Here is a 20,951-nt window from a genome sequence, read left to right on the forward strand (position 1 = left end):
AAGCAGCTTTAAAAAGATTAAGCAACTTACCCACATGGCTAGGCAGCCTGTTCCTGGGCTCTAAATAAAGAGCCCCTAATCTAAATAAAGATCACCTAGGGGTGATCTTCTCACCCCTAGGCCATTATGACTCCCCCGACCTTCCCTTTCCCCATTTTCCTGGCCTGCTACCCTCTTTCCCATCTCCACTATCACAGACACACACACACACACACACACACACACACACACACACACACACACACAGAGTTCAGGTTAACAGTCCTAATATTGGTTCTCTTCTACCCCTAGGCTAAACTCAGTCTCAGGTAACCATCTAACACTGATCACTTTCACTAATAACTTCAGAGTAAATTTGCCAGTTTTGTTGACCTCTCTTTGGTTGTTAGCTTTGTAAAGCCTTATTACAATTATAGCTTTTTGTGCCCCCCTGGAAAACCATTTAGAAATTAAGGAGTGGCAGAAGGAGATTTGGGATGACAAAAAGTCCCATCTTAGCAAGCCAGTGGGTACTTCCCTAGATCTTCTACATTGACCATACACTCCATTCCACTATAAGACACCCCCCCCCATTATCTGACTAGAATGGAAGGAATCATGGAATCTCTTGCTTGGGAGATTCTAGTGCAAGTGTGTATGGTTCTCATTAAACATAGAAATGTAAAATTAAAAATTTCCTTGTCAAGTTTCTGTTGAGTTGGATATTACCTGGACACAAAACTAATGTACTTCCCATGCCAACACTTTTGTGACAAAGTACAAACAGACATGTCACATTGTATCAATATTCTAAGGTAAGCACTAACAGAGTCATCTGATGGGCCTTGCATAATCTCTGATGCATCACTTATTGAACTCAGAAACCACCTGGGTCCTGACTTGCTCCTAGTCCTTGATTAAAAAAAATTATTTAAGGTTGTTCCATTGGGTTGGAGGAGCAGCCAGCTCAGGAAAAATGATGCCGGAAGCTTTAACCATAAGAATGACATTGACATCTGAGCCAACCCTAATTCGATGGGGCACAGGCATCAAAGCAAAAATTTATAGAAACAACTGTAGAAGTTCCATTATGTTAAGAGTACTATGACAACTTAGAAGAAGGAGCTTTTGATACAGTGTAAGGTGTTCAAGGGGGTTCTCCCCATTATTCTCCCCATATTCATACTGAGACACAATAAGCAAGAGTGAGGAGTTAGCTAGGTCAGACAGTAGGCCTTTTCAACACCATCTTTGGCAAAATGGTTTTCTGGAGGTTTTAAAGTCCTAAGATTACATTGATTACATCCCTTAGTGATGGATTTATTACACACCATGTAATAAATTTATTACATACCATTTTTGACCAAGCACAGTCAAAAATAATTAAAAAATAAGTTAATCAAAATAAATTTTAAAAACAGAAATTTGAAATTCTTTTATGCAGTTCAACTGAGGTTGAGAAGCTCTCAGTCAGTCCTGCATTATCATCAGTTGTGTTTAAATCATTGTGTGATATGTCAAGTGTTTCCCTGACCTTAATTTTGTGAAAATCTGCCTCCCCAAAAGCAAATGCTGTCCCCAAAGCAAGGTTAAAAGTTAATGTGCTTAATTTAAATGATAAAGTAAAAATTTTTGACTGATTAAAGGGTGGCATGTCTTCAGTGGAAGTTGAGTGGCATTATGGGAAAAAAGAGTCAAGCATCCTCAGTACAGCACTGACGTTACGCATCCCAAGCATTCAGTTTTTCCTCAGCCATGGTCTCCTTTGGATCATAGACCCCCGAGGAAACCAAGGGTCTAGTGTATGTGTGTATATACATATATATACTTAATATGCATGCATGTATGCATACATATATATTTAATTTACATGTGTATATATATGCACTTAATTATAATTTTTGATTATGACTTTGAATTATCCATCTATCCATACTATATGTGTGGCTATAATCCCTTTCTCTTTCTAATGTTGGAGATTTTGCTGTGTTTAGTGCTTCCTGCTCAGACTATATCTTTTTTATTTCTGTTGTTTCTCTTCAAAGGATCTAGTTGTTTTTGACTTCTCATTTATACTGTCTTTCTCATTTCAAATTCTTCATTTTCTTTGTTCATTCTGTCAGTGAGTTTTGTGTGCTGGAGGCTGTGCCAGGCAGTGCACCAATGAACAGGATGCTGGATGCAAGGACACCAGATTGGAGGCCAGGGCAGAATCCTAGGGAGAAACAATGACCTTCTGAAACAGGGGAGTTTAAGGAGAGGAGGGATTCTGAGGGATCCACATGACTTTGGGAATAACAGAATTGAGGGAACTTGGGAGATTAATTGAATATAGGAAGGAGGAGAGGTCCCAATCAACCCAGTCCCTAGATTTTGATAAACACAATTGAGTGGACTGGGATTTGGGGACATTAGGAGAATGCAGCTTTGGGACTTTAGTAGAATGCTGCTCCTGCATATTATCAGCTGATTGTCTTTCTGCCACTAGTTATCTTCTCATCATCTTTTGACACAAGTACTTTTCCCAGACTGGTCCTGCCCAGGATTATTTTTAGATATTGACTCAGCAAAGTTGGATTTTTTTTTCAGAATCTCTATGTTAAGGTGACAGTCTTGTCCCACATTTCCTGAGGGTGGCCACAGAATGTAGACAGGGCCCTATGCCAGTTCTGTGTTCTCTTAGAGGTAGAAAGTTCACAGGCTGCAAAGGCAGGGTAGGGGTAGGTACTGCAGAATGCATTGCCAACAACTGGCTACCAAGAACAAAAGCAATTGAAAAAATTGTACACAGAGCTCTGAGAAAGCTTTACAGCCAACTTCCGGTGTTCCTGTTTCCCTTGCCTCAAATATTTCCCTTCTCCTGTCCAAACCCACCCCCTTATCCATCCAGTCAGTTCACATTCCCTATTGCTGACTGGTCAGTGACAGACCATGCATACAACGGTATTGTACTGTAGCACTTAGGTGGATAGTAGGTCACACCATTAGGCTTGTGTAAGTGCACTCTTGAGTTCACACAATGACTAAATTGCCTAATGACATATATCTCAGAACACATCCCTCTTGTTAAGTAGCACATGACTGTATGTGGTAGATTCAGATTCATTTTCTCTTATAGCCCTGCAAAATAAATGCAATAGCCCTGTAAGCCAGAAGTCAGCCAACTTTTCATACTAAGCCACATATTAAATATTTAGGGTTTTCAGGCTAGACAGTCTCTGCCACAGCTACCATGCTATGCTCTTAGAGTAAGAAAGCAAAGAGAATACAGAAATGAACAAGTGTGGCTGTGTCCTAAAACTTTATTTTATGGACACTGACATCTGAATTTCATATAATTTCCACGTCATGAGGTAGTCTTCTTTTGAGTTTTTTTTTCCCAACCATTTAAAAATGTTGAGAATCATTTTCAGTTTGAAGGCCATACAAATGCAGATGCTTGACCAGATCTGCCTTCAGGCTATGGTTTATCAACCCCTGCTATAAATGAGAGAAACTGAACTGTACAGCCCCTGTCTCTTTCAGTCAGACACTCACCTGATGTTGTCTCAGTCCCTGTAACAGGGCCTCCTGTTCTAAGCTAACACACATGCCCGTAATTCCTCATGACTTCTCAGGTTCACCCAAGGTCCTATATTATCTGAGGAGGCACCTTTTGCTGCCCAACCCTGGCATGGGTTTCCCTGGCTACACTTCCATCCAATTGACTTACCGAGTCCACACTCTGAGTCCTGGGATTCCCATATTATGAGCTGGGCCATAAAGAGTAAGGCCCAGGATTATAAAGACTTGGTAATACTTGTGTCCCCTCAGCTCTGTAGCCTGATGGGGCCAGGGGTCCTGTGTGTCTCTTGGGTTTACTACTGAAATTCCAGTGCATGACAAGCAAAAAACAAAAGTAAGCTCTCTCGATGCTTATTGATTGAATAGATTATTGAGGAACTACATGAAAGAATCTCAAAAGATTAAAGAGATCAATGGACCAAGAACATAAAGGAGTTAATATATAAAAAAATTAGAGACTAATTTACACGGTGCTAATTGAGTGACTTGAAGAAAGAAGAAAACAGTAAAGAACAAAATATTTAAAGGAAATTTAATGAAAAAGTGGACTTTGAATTTACCTTTGAAGTAGTTGGGTGGGAGAAATAGAGGGAAAAGTGTTTAAGGTTGTTATTCCAAAAGGAAGAATTAGCAAAAACATTTGGGTCTCATTACTTCATGATCTCTACCCTCTGGAACTCAGGGCTCTACTGAGTGGACCATCCAAGTGGAAGTGAAGAGTTCTGGAGTTGCCCTTTCAAACAGGGTTGCTTATTTTCTTCCAGAGATACAGATGTGCACACCGTGGCCTCTCTGCTAAAGCTCTACCTCCGAGACCTCCCAGAACCCGTGGTTCCCTGGAGCCAGTACGAGGGGTTCCTGCTCTGCGGGCAGCTCATGAATGCAGATGAGGCAAAGGTTCGTGTTTCCTTTGTTGGTTCTGCTTTAGAAGAAAGCAGTTGGCTCCTGAACACTATTCTGGTAGTGACATACTTTGGTAAGATACTTTGTCCAACTAGATGTCCTCAACAGAAAATGGCAGATGGTGCCAATCATGGTGACTGCATGGTGACCATAAGCCTGCATGGATGTCATAATCCAATAGAGAAATGAACCCTAATCACATATCTCAGAATTCTTTTTAAAATGAAAAAAAGACACTACTTCTGTAAAGGTATTCAAGCACTGTAGCCTAGCTGAGACCTGCTGAGACACAAGGACAAGCTGACCAAGTTATAGGGCAGGTATAGGGTTGGGCTGTTTAAGCTCTGTTTATGGCCATGGTGGTAGGCATGGTCGCTGAAGGAATGCATGGACCAGGGAAAGGAGAGGAAAGATAGGAACTTTCCTTCCCTCTTTCCTGCCACTGCTGCCCATGGGGTCTGCAGTCACCATCTGCAGCATCACACTTTTGAGAGTGCACGCATTCTCCAGCAAGAGAACAAACAGCAACAAGAAACCTCTTGGTTTTGTACCCCAACTTTTAACACCAGATAGCTCATGAATTTATTTGTGCTACACTGCTAAAATGGGGGTCTAATTCCTCCACTTTAAGTAAGTTGGCTTTCATTGTGTCTCTCTGGCAAGGTGGTACACAGAAAAACCTATAATGAAGTCATGAATTTGACTTTGATTCTGCCATTAGGCAAATTATGCATCTTCTGTGAGACTCAGTTTATTTACTCAGACCAATTGAACTTTCTACAGTAATAAATGCTATATATCTTTTCCAAGGTGGCAACCACTAACCACACATGACTTCTGAGCATTTGAAAGGTGGCTAGTATACCTGAAATTCTTAATTTAAAAAAATTTAATTAATTTAAATTTAAATAGTCACATGTACAAGTAGCTACTATAGTTGCCAGCACAAGCAGACAGTTCTCATATTCTATATGTCCAGGGTTGAGGGATATGATACAAATGAGTCACTTTAAAAATATTAAAAGTCTTGGTATAAGTATTGTTATAAGAGGAGGTTTATTCTCTGCTCTACTTCAGAACTGTTATATACTCTGTACTACAGAATATAAATATTTTAAATGAATGAACAACTAATGCCCTAGCCCTGTAAGAAAACACAGCTGTGAGAATTTCCATATTGACTGACAGTGGGGAACCTTATGACTTGTGTAGTTCCTTCTACAAGAAAAAAAGGCAAATTTTATCTTAAAAATTTGGGCAGGAAGAGAACAATAATGATGCAGCTAACTATTGTAGCTATTTTACAAACAAAAATTAGATTGCATGATCTGCTGTAGGATATTTGGTATGTGATTTATGAATTTGGTAAGGGGAGAAAGAAGAGGATCTGAAAAGTTAATTTAAGCTTTTCACTTTTGTGAGAGAAGTAAAATGTTAAAGAATAGGTCTAAAAGTTAGCTAAAAATGCAGCTATTGCGGTGGCATCTTACGCCTCAGTTCTGGGGAAAGGAAAGCAGGCACAGAGAAGTAGGTTCTGACAAGACTCCCACCCTAAGAATGTGAGATGCTCATGTGAGACTGCTTTTCCCAACTTCTTCCCGTCTCCACACACCGGAGAGTCCCCGCGACTATGGCAATTTGGCAGGACAAAGGGACCAAGGTCTTCTTCACCATGAAGTAGGAACTCTGGACCAGAGGGTCTCCACCATGGGGATGCACATAGATTGGTGAGAATGCATGGTGTGTTTTCTCCAGCAGAGCAGCTTAGATCGGTGATAATGGGTGGTCAGATCTGGGGAATGCCTACAGACCTCGTGGGGACCTGTGTGCTCTCACAAGCATGGTGCTACAAACAGTGATTACAGACCCTACAGGCAGCGTGTCTGAAAAGGACAAAGACCTCCTTGTCCTTCCTCTCCCTATCACATGCATTCCTTGAACGACCACATCTGACTTGCGCTTAAATGGCCAATGCTGCACCTGCTTCCAGCTTGGTCATCTTGTCTCTGTGTCCCAGCAGTTCTCAGCAAGGCTTAAAAACCTTCACAGAAATTTCTTCCTTTTTTCTCACCACTTTTACAGTGATTCTGAGATATTTGATTGTGTCCTAATTCTTTATTGGATCATAACATCTCATGTTTTCATTGAGCAAGAAATTGTCAGATAGTCTATGCCCGAGAGTGGTTCAAGGTCAAGAGAGAGGTGGGTGTTATAATTACAAAAGATATGTCTAAAAAATTCACTGTATAGAAGACTATGACCCCCTCAATACTATTTCTTGCAAATTTCTGAGAATTTAGAGCTATTTCTAAATATATTTTTAAAGTCACAAGACTGTAAGAATGGAATGATTGTCAAAGTGTTGCTTCTGTTCGATGCACTGGTTATGTGCATCATAACCAACAGTTCTCCTGGTTGGCACTCGAGTAGGCTTGCTTACTAGTGTCAAAAAAAAATCTCTTCCCAGGCTCAGCAGGAGTTGATGAAGCAGCTCTCCAGCCTTCCTCGTGACAACTATAGTCTTCTGAGTTACATCTGCAGGTAAGAGTCCCCTGTAGGACTGTAGTCCTCTACAGTTTTCAGCCACATTAGACAGAAGTCCCTGGGCTGGGTGTGGTGGTTTATGCCTGTAATTCCAATTACTCAGGAGGTGGAGATCAGCATGATCATGGTCCAAGACTCTATCCAAAAAATAATTAAAGCAGAAAAAGAGCTGGAAACATGGCTCAAGTGGTAGAGTGCCTGCCTAGCAAGCATGAGGCTTTGAGTTCAAACCCCAGTGCCACCAAAAAAAAAAAAAAAAAAACAGAACAGAAAAAACAAAGTCCCTGGTTAGAAGAAGAGGGACTATTCTGAGCTCTCAGAGATTCTGTTACAGAACTTTGGAAGCTCAACTCTATTCTTATAGCACTGAGAGAGCTTCCTATTCCCACAAAATAATTTAAGGGATCTCTAAAAACCCTGTTGGCACACAGAATGAACATGCTTCCTCCTTCAGGTCTGTCCCAGCACTGCCAGGAGTCCACGACATGCAAGACAACCCAGAACCCTTATAATGCTTCCAGAATTATCTCTGGTCTTCCTAGCTCTGGAACACCCTGGATAATTGTTAGGTATTGAACACCTACATAGAGTTTTCTCAGTACCTTAATTGGAGGATGAGAGTGAGGAGGCTCCATGGACTCCCCATCCGTAAGGCCTTTTCACTGATAAAGTTTTCCTCTCTGGAGATGTGTGAAGAGGCAGGTGACTTGCCTATAAAAGCAAGACATGGGGGCAGTCAGATAATCCACTTTAGTTCTTCTAGTCACCTCTGAATTTCCTCAACTGAATCCAGCCACTTGCTTATGTGATTCTCCAACCCAGGCCCCATCCCATTCCCAGCAGCTGGGAAGCCCCATGGTTTCTCTTCCTTCCTTAGTCTTGGATCTTCTGAACCAAACATAAATTCTTATGGACAGGAGGAAGGAGTTGGAATCCAACAAGTACAGCAGAGGTGCTTTCTCCTGGCCACTTTCTGTTTTCTACAATGGGATTTCATGGCTGCCCACAGGTTTCTACATGAAATCCAGCTGAACTGTGCTGTTAACAAGATGAGTGTGGACAACCTGGCTACTGTGATTGGTGTTAATCTCATCAGGTCAAAGGTTGAAGATCCTGCTGTCATCATGAGAGGTACATAGGTTGGTCCTGCAGTGAAGTCCAGCACAGAGGACATAACAGTAACAATAGCAGTAACAATGCTGCCCCTAGTGTTTGTGTACTGTTCTGCAGTTTGCCAAGTGTTTTCAGTTAATTGTCTCCTTTGAATGATATTAATAGCTTTATGAGGTAGGTAGGGCAGGAATTGTGTCCATTTTCCAGATCATAAGTGGTTTGCTGAATGATCACAGTGCACAGTAGACTAGCACAAAAAGAGTTAACTCGTGTTCCCTAGTCTTTTATCACTATTAAATACCCTTAGCCAGGTAGAGCAAATGGGATTTCATTTCATAAGCCAACTTACAAAAAGGCTGCTGTGAAACTAGGGTGAGAAAGCTTCTGAAGTTGTGTCTTGGCTCAATAGACAAAAGTTCTGGGCTAGAGAACTAAAGTCTACTATGGGGGTAGGAAGGCAGTGCCTGGCACACGTTTACTACGTGTCCAGTAAGAAAATAGATGTTATATTGAGGTTCACTGCAGGAGAGAAAAATGTCTTCATTTCCTCCCTTATTATATTAAAGGCAATTTAGAATGAGGTCTTTGGGGGCTCTGCTGTTTAGGGTTATATTTACAGACATTCATAGCTGCCAACCCTGAGGGCTACTTGCCTTCTATCCCTGGTCCAGAACTACAAATCTCTTTCTTCTTTCTTTCAGGGACTCCTCAGATCCAAAGAGTGATGACCATGATGATCAGAGACCATGAAGTCCTTTTCCCCAAGTCCAAGGATGCACCCCTGTCACCCCCTGCACAGAAAAACGATCCTAAGAAACCTCCAGTGCCTCGGAGCTCTGTGGGCTGGGATGCCACTGAAGATCCCCCGGTTTCCAGGACAGACAGTTTTAGTAACATGGTAAGACTGAAAGCCTTCCTACGTCCATTGGACAATTCCTTTAGTCCAGGTCATTTCATGTAAGAACTGCTCTGGGTTGGCAACTTGGTGACTTACAGATGATGCTGTGGCACTGGGCACAGCTGGTTCAGACCCATTTGAACACACCTTGAAAGCCTGGCCCCTTTCAAAATCTGGTCTCTGTTGGTATCCTGGGGGCGGGGCTAGTGACATGTGCGCCAATTGCCTAAGACTGGGCAAAGGGAAGTTCAACAACAATAACAAAATTAGCTCTAACATTACAAATGTTTTGGTGAGAGTTGTTGAAAATTGTGTGTGAAAGTCCAGAGAGAACGGTTTCCTGCTAACCCTGAAACGTGATCCCTTTCGCAGAGTGTGCAATGTGTTTGTGTAGTATCCCTCATCCCCTGATAAGCCGTCTCAGCAATGTCAGCCCCCTCAGTTGTACAGCAGGGCTGAGCTCACGTTCCCACTGTCCCCAAACTCTGCAGACTCTAAAATGGAGGCTATTCGAGGGCAATAATTTACAAAGGTCAAATACTTTTACATATTTATAGGAACAGATTTTTTTTTAAAGAATGTGAACTTTATATAGCAGCTTGATTCTTTATGTGTGGCGTAGTGAAGATTTTTGGTAGACCAGATGAGTTACCTGTCGTGCTGTCGAAGATGGAAAACAATAGCAACAAAAGTAGTAATGGTAGAGGTTGTAGTTTTTCTTAGACAAGCTTTGTCTCAATACAGGCATTTTACTCACATTCTGAAATTAAATTGCAATTTAGAAATGCTCAGACTTCATGTAATAAAATTACTCCCACAGTCCTTGAAAATAGCCCCTGCTATGCTCGTTTCACAGGTTTTCTGCTGTTCACTGTGTACTTGGGCAGCAACTGTGCTAGGAAATTTAAATAAGTCGCCTCTGGAGTCCTCACCAGAACTGCAGGGCAGTTTAGCATTGCATGTTTTGGATGATGAGCTGAGGCCAGTTGACCCAGGCTGGCAGCACTAGCACATACAGAACAGGACTCAGGTCTGCTTCCCCTTCAGGCCCCAGGTGCTTCTGACTGCAGAGGACAGGGGAGACTGCGATTGTTGAAGCAAGTGACTAGCTAGAAGGAAGGAAGAGAGCTTGAGTCTCCTCATTTCCCCACCTTATGTTAGGCTCACTTTTTAATCTTTCTTTTCCAGTTTTTAAATAATTTAATTTAAAAAATATGTACTATATGCACATAGTTAAAAACAAAGAAAGATAAATATATACACTAAGAAGTCTGCTCCCTCCGCTGTTCTCACACACCCTGTTTTTTCCTGCCTTTATTGGTTTGTTTGTTTGTTTGTTTTTCCATTGCATGGGGCTTCATGCTTGCTAGGCAGGCACTCTACTGCTTGAGCCATGCCTCTAGTCCTTTTTGCTCTGGTTATTTTGCAGATAGTGTCTGGCTTTTTGCTGAGGCCAGCCTGGACCACAATCCTCCTATTTTACACTTCCTGCTCATACTAATATGACAGGCACTGGAGCAACAGGCATGTGCTACCACACCCAGCTTTTTTCCATTGAGATGGGGTCTTGCAAACTTTTTGCCCAGGCTCTTCTGGAATGCAATCCTCCTGATCTCAGCTTCCTACCTAGTTTGGGATGACAGGCATGAGGCACTGCACCCAGCTATTGATTGAGATGAAACTCATACTGTTTGCCCAAGCTGGTCTTCAACCTCAGTCCTCCTGATCTCAGCCTCCAAAGTAGCTAGGATTACAGGCATGAGCCACTGGCAGCTGACTTGTAGTTTCTTATTTATCTTTCCAGTGTTCCTTTATGTATATGTAAGAACATATGAGCATAAATCATCTCCTCACCTTCCTTTTTAACCCAAAATGTACTCTCTCCCTTCCTCTACTCTCTTTCTCTCTGTCTCTCTTATGTATCTTGCACTTTTGAACTTAGTATATCCTGGAGAATTTTTCATGTCAATAAATACTTTCCCACTTACTGCATTTCTTATTTCTTGGTAGGTGTATAGTACCTTGTTCTTTACCTGTACTATAATCTACTTAATTAGCTCTACACATAGCAAGTTTGCAATGAATAATCTTGACCATATCTCCTTTGGTGCTCAGGTAGCTATATTTCTGATAAGTTCCCAGAAGTGGGGTTACAAGGTCAGAGGATAAGTATGCTTACATATGTAGTTTTGATAAAAAATTATTAAGCATTTGTGCCATTTTGTACCGCCACAAGCAGTGCACGAAAGAAATTGTTTCCCTACTGTTTCACTAACGGAGTCTACTGTCGAATTTGGGGGTTTTGACCATCTGATATGCAGGAGTTGGTTTTAGTAATTTTAATTTGCGTTTCTCCTATTATGAAAAGAAGCTGAACATCTTTCCTTATGTCTAAGGGCCAGTTGCATTTTTTTCCTCTGTGAACTGTCTAATCTTGCCCTTTGCCCTTATTTATATTGGTTGTTGGTCTTTTTCTTCTGAATTTTTATAAGCTTTATATAATGAAGAAAGTTGACCCTTTATATATTAAGGAGAATTGTTTATGATATGTATTGCTAATATTTTTGCCAGTTTGTTATTTGGCTTTAGCATGTGGTGATTCATTTGTTTTACTTTTGTTCTTTTTACTTTTGGAGGTTGTAGAAATTCACATCAGTTGAATTTATTGAACTTTTCTTTGTAGTGTCTGGATTGTGAGTCACAGTTAGAAAGACTTCTCAGCTTAAAAATGATCCTACTTTAGGATTCTTTTGCCACTAGCAAGTAAATGATTTTAGTCATCATTTCATCTCTAAGAGCACAAACAACTTCCTTAAGTACAATATCCTTCTGGAAATTTACTATGTAGATAGTAGGTGATAAATTAGGAGATGGTCTTCTAATTAAGATTAGGCAGGCACCGGTGGCTCATGCAAGTAATCCTGCCTACTCAGCAGGCAGAGATCAGGAGGATCGTGGTTCAAAGCCAGCCCATGGCAAATAGTTCTCAAGACCCTATCTCAAAAAAAAAAAAAAAAAAACCAGAAAAACTAGAAGGTAACACCCACGCACAGGAAATCAATGTGAGTCAACGCCCTGTATAGCTATCCTTATCTCAACCAGCAAAAACCCTTGTTCCTTCCTATTATTGCTTATAAGCTCTCTTCAACAAAATTAGAAATAAGGGCAAAATAGTTTCTGCTGGGTATTGAGGGGGAGGGGGGCAGAGTGGGTGGTAAGGGAGGGGGTGGGGGCAGGGGGGAGAAATGAACCAAGCCTTGTATGCACATATGAGTAATAAAAGAAAAAGGGAAAAAAAAGTTATTCAACAATTTGATTTCTGTTAATACCAAACAGTTATTTCCTAAAAAAAAAAAAAAAATCACAAAAAAAGAGGGATGGCTCAAGCAGTAAGAGCTCTTGCTCAGCAAGCATGAGACCCTGAGTTCAAACTCCATTACAACCACCACCAAAAAAAAAAAAAATATTCTCACAGGTGTGCAATGAAGAAACATTTTCTTGCAAATCTCTGATCCTTATTTTGGGGGTGTGATACATGGGTGGCAAAAAAAAAATCATGTCATATCCCTGGTTATTTTTTTCTAGACAAGTGATTCTGATGCCACCAGCCCCACTGGACTGCAACCAGGTGACCAGTATCAAGAGGACAGCAGCAAGGGCCCCAAGGAAAAGTCAGGAGATTGGAAGGTGCAATCTCGTAAAAGGACACAAACACTCCCTAACCGGAAATGTTTCTTGACATCAGCTTTTCAAGGTGCCAACAGCAGTAAAGTAGAAATCTTTAAAAATGAGTTCTGGTCGCCGTCTTCCGGGGCTAAGCCAGGGGAGGGGCACAGGAGAACTGTGTCCCAAGACTTGCGCCACCTTTCTGACTCCCAGCGGACTTCCACCTATGACAATGTCCCTGCTCTGCCAGGGTCCCCTGGAAACTCAGCAAGTGTGTTCTCTGCACCTGCCTGTGACTCCAAGAAAGATGTTCCTGCCAGCACAAACTCCGAAACTGGGCCTGGAAGAAAGGACTTTGGAGAAGAGGAACTTGATTCTTTGCAGAGGTTGGTCCACGACCTGAGGAAGGAAATAGAAACACAGAAGCAGATGTATGAGGAACAGATTAAAAAGTAAGTCCCACGCAGAGGAGCGCTGGGTAGCATTTGGCTTCCATCTTCAGAAGCAATGGGTCTTATTCTCGTCTACCAAGAAGTTACGTTATGAAACTCTCTAGGGAAGACACGAATCTTTAGCAGTCAAACCTAATAAGAAAAAGGGGAAAGAAAGTGATTAGATGGCTAAATTAATAAAAACTCTAAACATCAGATTCGATTTATGGAAACTTAAATATCTAGCCTAAGTAGCTTAACCAACAATGTCCAAATAGTGGTTCCTTAAGAATCAGAGTGCTTTATTGAATTAAGAGGAACTCTTACAATGTTTCATATCAATGTTATTCATTGCTTCTGCAAACATTTCTTGAGCACCTCCTATGCCCCTTGGAGAGCAGCACTGAACAAGACAGACAAAAGTCCCTTCCCGTGGGAACAGAGTAAAAAACATGTAATAAAATATATGTTATGTCAGATGGTGGAAAATGCTTTGTGGAAAAATAAAGTAGGACCAGAGGTTGAAAGTTCAAGTTCATTAAAGGCTCTAATGTTAAGTATGGTGGTCAGGAAAGGCCTCCCCGAGATGGTGGCACACAAGTAAAGGCCTGAAGAAGGCAAGGAAACAAGTCAGGTTGGCATGCCAGGCAGAGAAGCCAAGGTGCAGAGGCCACAAGAAGGGAGAAGGTGAAGTGCAGACATGCTGGGAGCAGGGGGAGTAACTAGAAGGAGATGAGGGCAATGAGGTCCAGAAGGCCAGAACACAGGCTGCAGGGGGCACACAGAAGTGGGAGGCTGGTTAGGGTTCTGTTGTCACAGCTTCGTGCATTTGCTAAGATCCTTGCTTACAATCTGTTGTCTTGGGTAGGTGAAGTATTTTCTTGGGCTCTTTTTCACACTGCTGATTCCCCACCAACTCTTTTTCACAAGAGATAACCTCAATCCAGCTTTGCTCACATAAACAGTAGTCATAAGATCATGAAATGTGAATTGGTAGGTTTTCATGTTTATGGATACTACTTCATCCATTAAGTCTTAGGTACTGGAAAGAAAGACTGTTGTGAGCCTGTGTCTTTTGTTCCTACAAAGGACTGTGACTGCTAGATGCAAAATGTAGTGCCCTCTGGGGAACTGCACCTACCGAGGACAAGGATCCTGTCTGTCTCATAGCACTTCTGAATACTGATCCAGGTGAAAATTTTTCAGGTTTCCTGAATTCCCAGGGTTGTCACTGTTAGTGGCCAAAACCTTAAAAACAGTCCCAGGTGACTATGTGGAATTAACCCAACAGGTGCAGCTCCCCAAAGGGCCAGTTCCCTTTGTTTCTCTAACTCTTGATTCAGGATGACCTTACTAAGGAAGGCTCCCCATTGGAAAGTCCTGGCTTTTCACTGGAGCTGGATGAGGAGGTATCACATGCACAGAATTTGGGAGTATGATTTATGGAACATGCATGGGGATTTCCCCAGTTTCTGATGAACAGGACAGAAAGGAGGTGTTATAGGGGTGGAAATATAAATTTATTAGAGATGATCCCTTCTTTTAAAGATTTTTATCTGGTTAAAGATATAAAGCAGAAAATAACATGCAAAGCAATAACACAAGAGATGTCACAGATGGTGTGAAGTGAAAAAGGATGTGCTTAGCCGTGCTCTGAGAATTCAGGTTGACTGGGAAGTCTTCATGTAGGAGGAAAGGCATAAAGAAGAGGTACAGGTTGGATTTGGGTCTTGTGTTTTAGAAAGGAAAATGAAGAGGAGGATGTGAACAAGAGTGAAAAGTTGTTTGTAAAGGAAAAGTCTAGAATCAACACCCTAGTTTTTCTTTTCTTTTCTTTGTAGCCTTGAGAAGGAAAATTATGAAGTCTGGGCTAAGGTGGTAAGACTCAATGAAGAACTAGAGAAGGAAAAGAAGAAGTCTGCTGCACTAGAAATCAGCCTCCGCAACATGGAGCGCACCCGGGAGGATGTTGAGAGGAGAAACAAGGTCTTGGAAGAAGAAGTCAAAGAATTTGTGAAATCAATGAAGGAACCCAAGACCAAGACCGATGCTTGAGGGTCCCAGGAGCACTTCAGAGACAGCCAGAGAGAGGCTCAGCTTTGCTCTTTTTCACATGCTACCTGATGACTGCAAAGCAAAGTCGTTCCCTGTGAGGAGAAGGACTTTGGGGGAAAAACATTACATTTCCCAGTAAATAAATCAATGGAGTTTGCAGGGAGATAAGGATGAGCAGGGGCATTTGTAATTGCTTGCTGATGTACTCAGAAGGGTTTGTTATTCCATTGTGATTTAGGCAGAGCAAGATGGAACCTTCCATGGTGGTTGACTAGGTTCAATGGAGACGTTTGAGGCAGGCATCGTCTCAACTTGGGCAGAAGGCTGGCCACAGCCTGAGGCGAGGCTGAGGCATTAGTTCTGTGTTTCTTTGTGTGGAATCACTGGCCTAGTGAGATGGCCTCAGGGCATCTCTAAGACCAGGAGCAGAACCTGATACTCAAGAAACTCACCTGAAGGGCGGTGTTCTTGGAGACAGCATGTGCTGGAGCCAAAAACCCATTATGCCATCCCCACTACGGTGCATGTGCTCCAGGGGGTACCAAACTTATTAGACCAAGATGAAACAAACAATAAGTTCTATTTATAAAAGAAAATTGATGAGAAAATTGTATATAAATAAAGTGCAAAATGAGTAAGGCAGTTGTAATCCTATAGAACCTTTATAAAAATTAATAAAGATACCCCTTTCTTAAGGCAGATGCATCCCTCTCATGGTGATGGCTTGGTGAGCAGGATTTCAGTCCCCACTTGTCTTTCAGTGGCCCCAGTTGTGTATGGAGGGCCTAGGAACAAATGGAGGGCCAACTATGATATGACCTCAGAGGCTTGTTGTAGACTTGCATAATAATAATCATGATGATATTTGTTTTTGCTTCGTAACAGTGCAAGTAACTTTACTCTTTAGAGGGCCATCAGACACTAGGCACTAACTGGAAGAGGGGCTTTCCCATATCAAGCCAGCCTGGCAGAGGTCCCTGGTCAGACCCCTGAACCCTAGCTAGGATGGTTGAGTCTTTTATAGTTTTGTCACCATTCTAGTTAGGTGATCTCCAAAGACTTTTTGATTGTGTACCCCATCAGTAGAAAATTTTGAACTCCCCCCTAATTTTGAATAGATATATTTATTTGCTTATAAATTATTGTCTACCCTCTACATCTGTGGGCTTTGCAGCCATAGATTCAACCAACCACAGATAAAAAAATATTTTTGGGGAAAATTTTATCTGTACTAAACATGTACAGAGTTTTTTCTTATTTTTCCTAAAAAATACAGTATAACAACTACTTACATATCATTTACATTCTATTAGATATTATTAGTAACCTAGAGATGATGGAAAGTATGCAGGAAGATATGTGTAGGTGATATGCACATACCATGTCATTTTACATAAGGGGCTTGAGCACCCATGGGCTTTAGTATCTACAGGAGGTTCTGGAACCAATCTGCCACAGATATGGAAAAGTAACTGTGTATACATGTACTACTGTATTGCTACATCGTGTTTTTATAAAACACACACAGTAGAAACTGAAAAATGATGGAATTAAAAACGGCCAGTAGCTATTCTCTAATGTGTTCTCATCTCGGGAGATCAGTAGCCTGGTTTTCTGCTGGCATTGCCTGTACCCTTCTCACATCTTTTGTTCCATTGCTCTTACAAATTTATTTGAACTCTAGAAGCCACATGGCTCAATTAGTGTTCTCCAAGTGAGAGGTTGGCCATTCCTAGACATGCCCCTCCTCTGTTACTTTTTTTCTCTCTTTATTTTCTTCACTCTTGCTTATTCTTCCCTGCCTTTGGCCTAGACCTATTGCCCACGGAGTGAAAGGTACAGATTGGAGGGTCAGTATTTCCTATTGCTGTTACTCAGGCCCTGCCCCTCTGCCTACAGCCTTCCAAGGGCTGCTGATGGAGGGAAGGCATCACAGAGCATATGCTAGGGGCCTGCTCACAGACCATTTTGAGGGAGAAATGATTTGGGACGTTATTGAGAAAAGCAATAAAATATTTGACTTCTTGGGGTCTAATTGTTCTTTGATTACAGAGTCACAAACATGGCAACATTTATTGGATGCCTGCCGGTGTGTGTTCCTATGTACCCCATGGATACTTTACACTGACTCTTTGGGTGCTAACACAGAGTGGAGTGTGGAGTGTCCATTGTCCCAATTACACAGGGAACAATTGCCTGAAAGTACAAAATGTGTGTGTGCGGGGAGGGTGGGGGGAGGGAGGGGCTGGATTCTGATTTGGATCCATGTTCTAGGACCTTTCTGGGTAGAAGCTCAGGCTGAGTAGAAGTGCCATATTGGAATCCCAACCCCCTTCTGGTCTGGTGACACCTCTTTTTCTATTCCTTCCAGCAGTGTTGTGAGGCAGCAGGGCAGAGGTTCCAGTTTCAAAAACATGGGGCAAGCAAGAGAAGAATCTGTTATGGCTAAGTTTCTACTCCTTGCTCCCATGTCACCCCCCATACAAGGAGGTCACTAGAGTTCTTCCAGGGTTCTAGGTCCTCATGAGTCTAAGAGAGAGTCAGGGAAAATATGGGATGTGATGCCACTGTCCCTAGTCCTCCAAAAGGGTAAGCACAAGATGCATGACCTCACCTAGACCAAGAGGCCAGTTTCTGGAAGGCAATACTGGAGACTGACCTATGTTAGGTGTTCTGTTGGGCTCAGGAGTTTCCTGGCTCCAGTGCAGACATGTACTAAATTTGTCTTTTGTCCAACCATACTCCTCACTTTCACCTTACCTCATCTTCTGTCTGGTAACATTGCAAAAGCCTGAAAAGGTCTGCAATGTACACTTTCACACCTCTGTCCCTTCCCTGCCAGGCTGCTTTTCCCTTTCAGCCATGAGCATGGCCCATATCAGAGCATTTCTCTGAAGGTTAAGGCAGATGGTTTCCCAGTGAGTTTGTGTCCTGGATAGGACAAATTGTACTAAAGCATTGTCTGGGATGATCCCCTCCCAATAGACACTGGTCAGAGTCTGAAGCCTAGAGAGACCAATGTGGCATTCTTAGTACAGAGCCTGCTGCAAAGGATGTAAGAAATAAACAGTTTTTGTTGTTGTTTTGATCAACTTCCTTAAGCTCTGCTCAGAAAAGCAAGAAGCAGGAGACTCTGGAGCAGCCAAAGGCTGCTGGGACTGGAGAGGGGTGGGGGCGAAGGGGAGTGAAGATCTCAGTGCCACAGCAACTGCTGGCTGGGCTCCACGGCTCAGACCAGGAAGACGAGTGTACACTGACATTGGGTAAACTTCCACATCCCACCACTTCCTGTGCAGATACCAGCAGTGAGCAGGCCATGTGCTTATAGGAAAACAAGGAGCGCACTTAGAGGCCGATCCTACAATTAAAACGGGTGGCATTTACAAGAATCACATGAAATCCTTCAGAGAAGTCAGGAAAAAGGAAGCCCCAGCGTGGAGCTGTAGCTGTCCCCATCCCAGACTGGCATTTGACATATGAGAGGGCTAGAGCTGGGGGACTGTTGACTCAGATTTCCCAGGACAACTTCTTATAAGGGATGACTACAGAATATTAATGAGGAGGTGGAGCTGTAGCTCCCACTTCCTCTAATACTGGAAAACTCTCTTAGAATCATAGAATAACAAAACTGGAGGATGCTCTTGAGTGTATCTAATCCAACTTGGTCATTGAATGGACAGGGAAAGAGAGGTCCAGACACATACACTACTCCTACAACAATGAGGAAGAAAATTAGAGGTGATTGGCAGTGGAGGGAGAACTCCTCTAATCCATAATATATAAATTATTGTGATTCTTGGCTTCTTCCTAAGGGTTCTTTCCCCCAAACTTATCAAACTTTAGTTGCTGAGTGCTTCCAGAGCATAAACCTGACCTCAGCTTGTGGTCACAACTAAGATCCATCTTCCTAATTCAATGCCATTTTCACCTGCTTTGTATTATATATGCTGTTCTAAGGCAGTGACTCTCTTACATCCTTAGCAGAATCACCTCAGGAACTTTTTAAAAATACTGATTCTCGGTTTTCACCCCATATCAGTTGAATCACCATCCCTCCGGGGGTGTCTTAAGAATTGATATTTTTAAAATTCTCCAGTTGATTCTAATAGGCAACAGTATTGTTAAATAGGGTTCTAAAACTGTGAAGTCTGGTTCATGTCATGAATATCAAATTTATGTGCTCCATCTCCCATCTCCAGGCAACACAACTCCATTCTCTGGTCCTCCGCACATGCTGGCTTATTGAGTATCCTTTAGGATAAGATGTTCCTGAGAGCTAAAGAATGGATTTATTACAAATCCATTTTTCAAATGGTGAAGACTAACTCCAAAGATACTACAAATAATCTTGATGTAGCAGTAACTTCATCATGAACAAATCCAAAGATTTTGATATTTCTTTGACATACGGAGATATTCTCAACTTGCTTTGAAGATTGAGTCTACACACAGGCAAAGAAGGTAAGCGAGAGCTTGATTTAAAGAATCCTGAAAACAGCTCGGATTAAAATCATCTCCCTTTCAGATCCATATTAGATCAAGACATCCCTACGAGCAGACCTTGGGCCAGTAGCCACCGATGTGATGTTACTGGGAGACAACCGCGAAGACCCATTAAGCATTAATACCATCTTTATGTTAGTATCCGATTTCTGCCAGAGCAGGGTGTAGTGCAAAGTGAGAGCCTGGCTGGATAAGGTGTATGTGATAGAGGGATAGATCAAATATGGATGCAACCAAGGAGCACTGAAGTGTGAGTTCTGGCCACTTGAGATGGGGTGAGAGAGCAAATACATAGCTTTAATGGGGGAAAGGGAGATTCAGATGACAGGAGGGAGTAATTGGTTTGTACCAAGCACACCTGATGACTGGTTGAAATTGACACTTTGGTTACCTTTCTGCCCCCATTTCTCCCCTTTACTAATGTCCTCTCAGTCCTGTGAGATCTACTATGCTAACTTATCCTGGATCCTTGCTTGGCATCAGTATACCAACTTCACAACAATAATTACCATTAACGAGCAGCAGATATCTTTTGTTTTCCACCAGGCTCCATGCAGAGCGTTTTGTATATATGTCATCTCCCTTAGCTCTCAAATCAACTTATTTTAAAAAATGGCAATCAAGCCTATTTTGCTGAGGTTTCAATGCAACAGAGATAGGGACTGAAGCAAATCTGTAAAATGTGTATGCTCATATAGGGAGAATGCAACATTGAAACTATCTCTTAGTGTAGAAGTGAAATAAAATGTTCAAGTGTATCATTTGTGTCTTGAATATCCCCCAAAGACTCCAACACCAGAGGAGTTAAGGCTTGGTCCCCAGCCTATGGTGCTATTGGAAAGTGGTAGAACCTTTAGAAAATGGGTCCTAAAGGGGATTTGGGGACCTTGGCCCCTCCTCTTTGCTTTCTAGCCCCTTTGAAGTGAAAAGCTTCCTCTGCCGCAGGTCATAATGAACTGTCTCACTATAGGCCCAAAAGCAATGGGGCCATATGACCATGGACTGAAACCTCCAAAACTGTGAGCCATAAGAAACCTTTCATCTTTTTAAGTTGATTATCTTAGGTATTTTGTTACAATAACACAAAACTTACTCACACAGGCCTTTTGTTGTTTTTAAAGTGAAGCCCAGTGAGAGTTCAGGAAAGACGTACTAATTGTGCCTTTTCTAATTCAGGCTCAACTGGAGTCATATCTGCTGTGGAGGTCATCATAGCCCCAAGTCACACCCATCTACTTGCTCTGAGAGTGACTGAGAGGCCACGCATCACCAGGTCCTTGCTTGAAGTCATTCAT

General features: G+C 42.1%; 1 protein-coding gene across 3 annotated transcripts in view; it reads left to right on the forward strand.

Annotated features, from left to right (window-relative positions):
* Nucleotides 1–17,178, forward strand: part of Arhgap25 (Rho GTPase activating protein 25) — an 83,532-nt gene extending 66,354 nt beyond the window's left edge. For all 3 annotated transcript variants that reach the window (XM_020177423.2, XM_074049874.1, XM_074049875.1), the window contains 6 exons: nucleotides 4,308–4,440; nucleotides 6,914–6,987; nucleotides 8,000–8,121; nucleotides 8,805–9,001; nucleotides 12,587–13,119; nucleotides 14,940–17,178. In XM_020177423.2, the coding sequence (XP_020033012.1) occupies nucleotides 4,308–4,440; nucleotides 6,914–6,987; nucleotides 8,000–8,121; nucleotides 8,805–9,001; nucleotides 12,587–13,119; nucleotides 14,940–15,153 (1,273 nt within the window). In that variant the 3' untranslated portion in view covers nucleotides 15,154–17,178. The remainder of the gene's footprint in view (nucleotides 1–4,307; nucleotides 4,441–6,913; nucleotides 6,988–7,999; nucleotides 8,122–8,804; nucleotides 9,002–12,586; nucleotides 13,120–14,939) is intronic.
* The last annotated feature ends 3,773 nt before the right edge of the window (nucleotides 17,179–20,951 follow it).

Source organism: Castor canadensis, chromosome 12 (genome assembly GCF_047511655.1).
Source record: "Castor canadensis chromosome 12, mCasCan1.hap1v2, whole genome shotgun sequence".
Classification (NCBI taxonomy): Eukaryota; Metazoa; Chordata; class Mammalia; order Rodentia; family Castoridae; genus Castor; species Castor canadensis.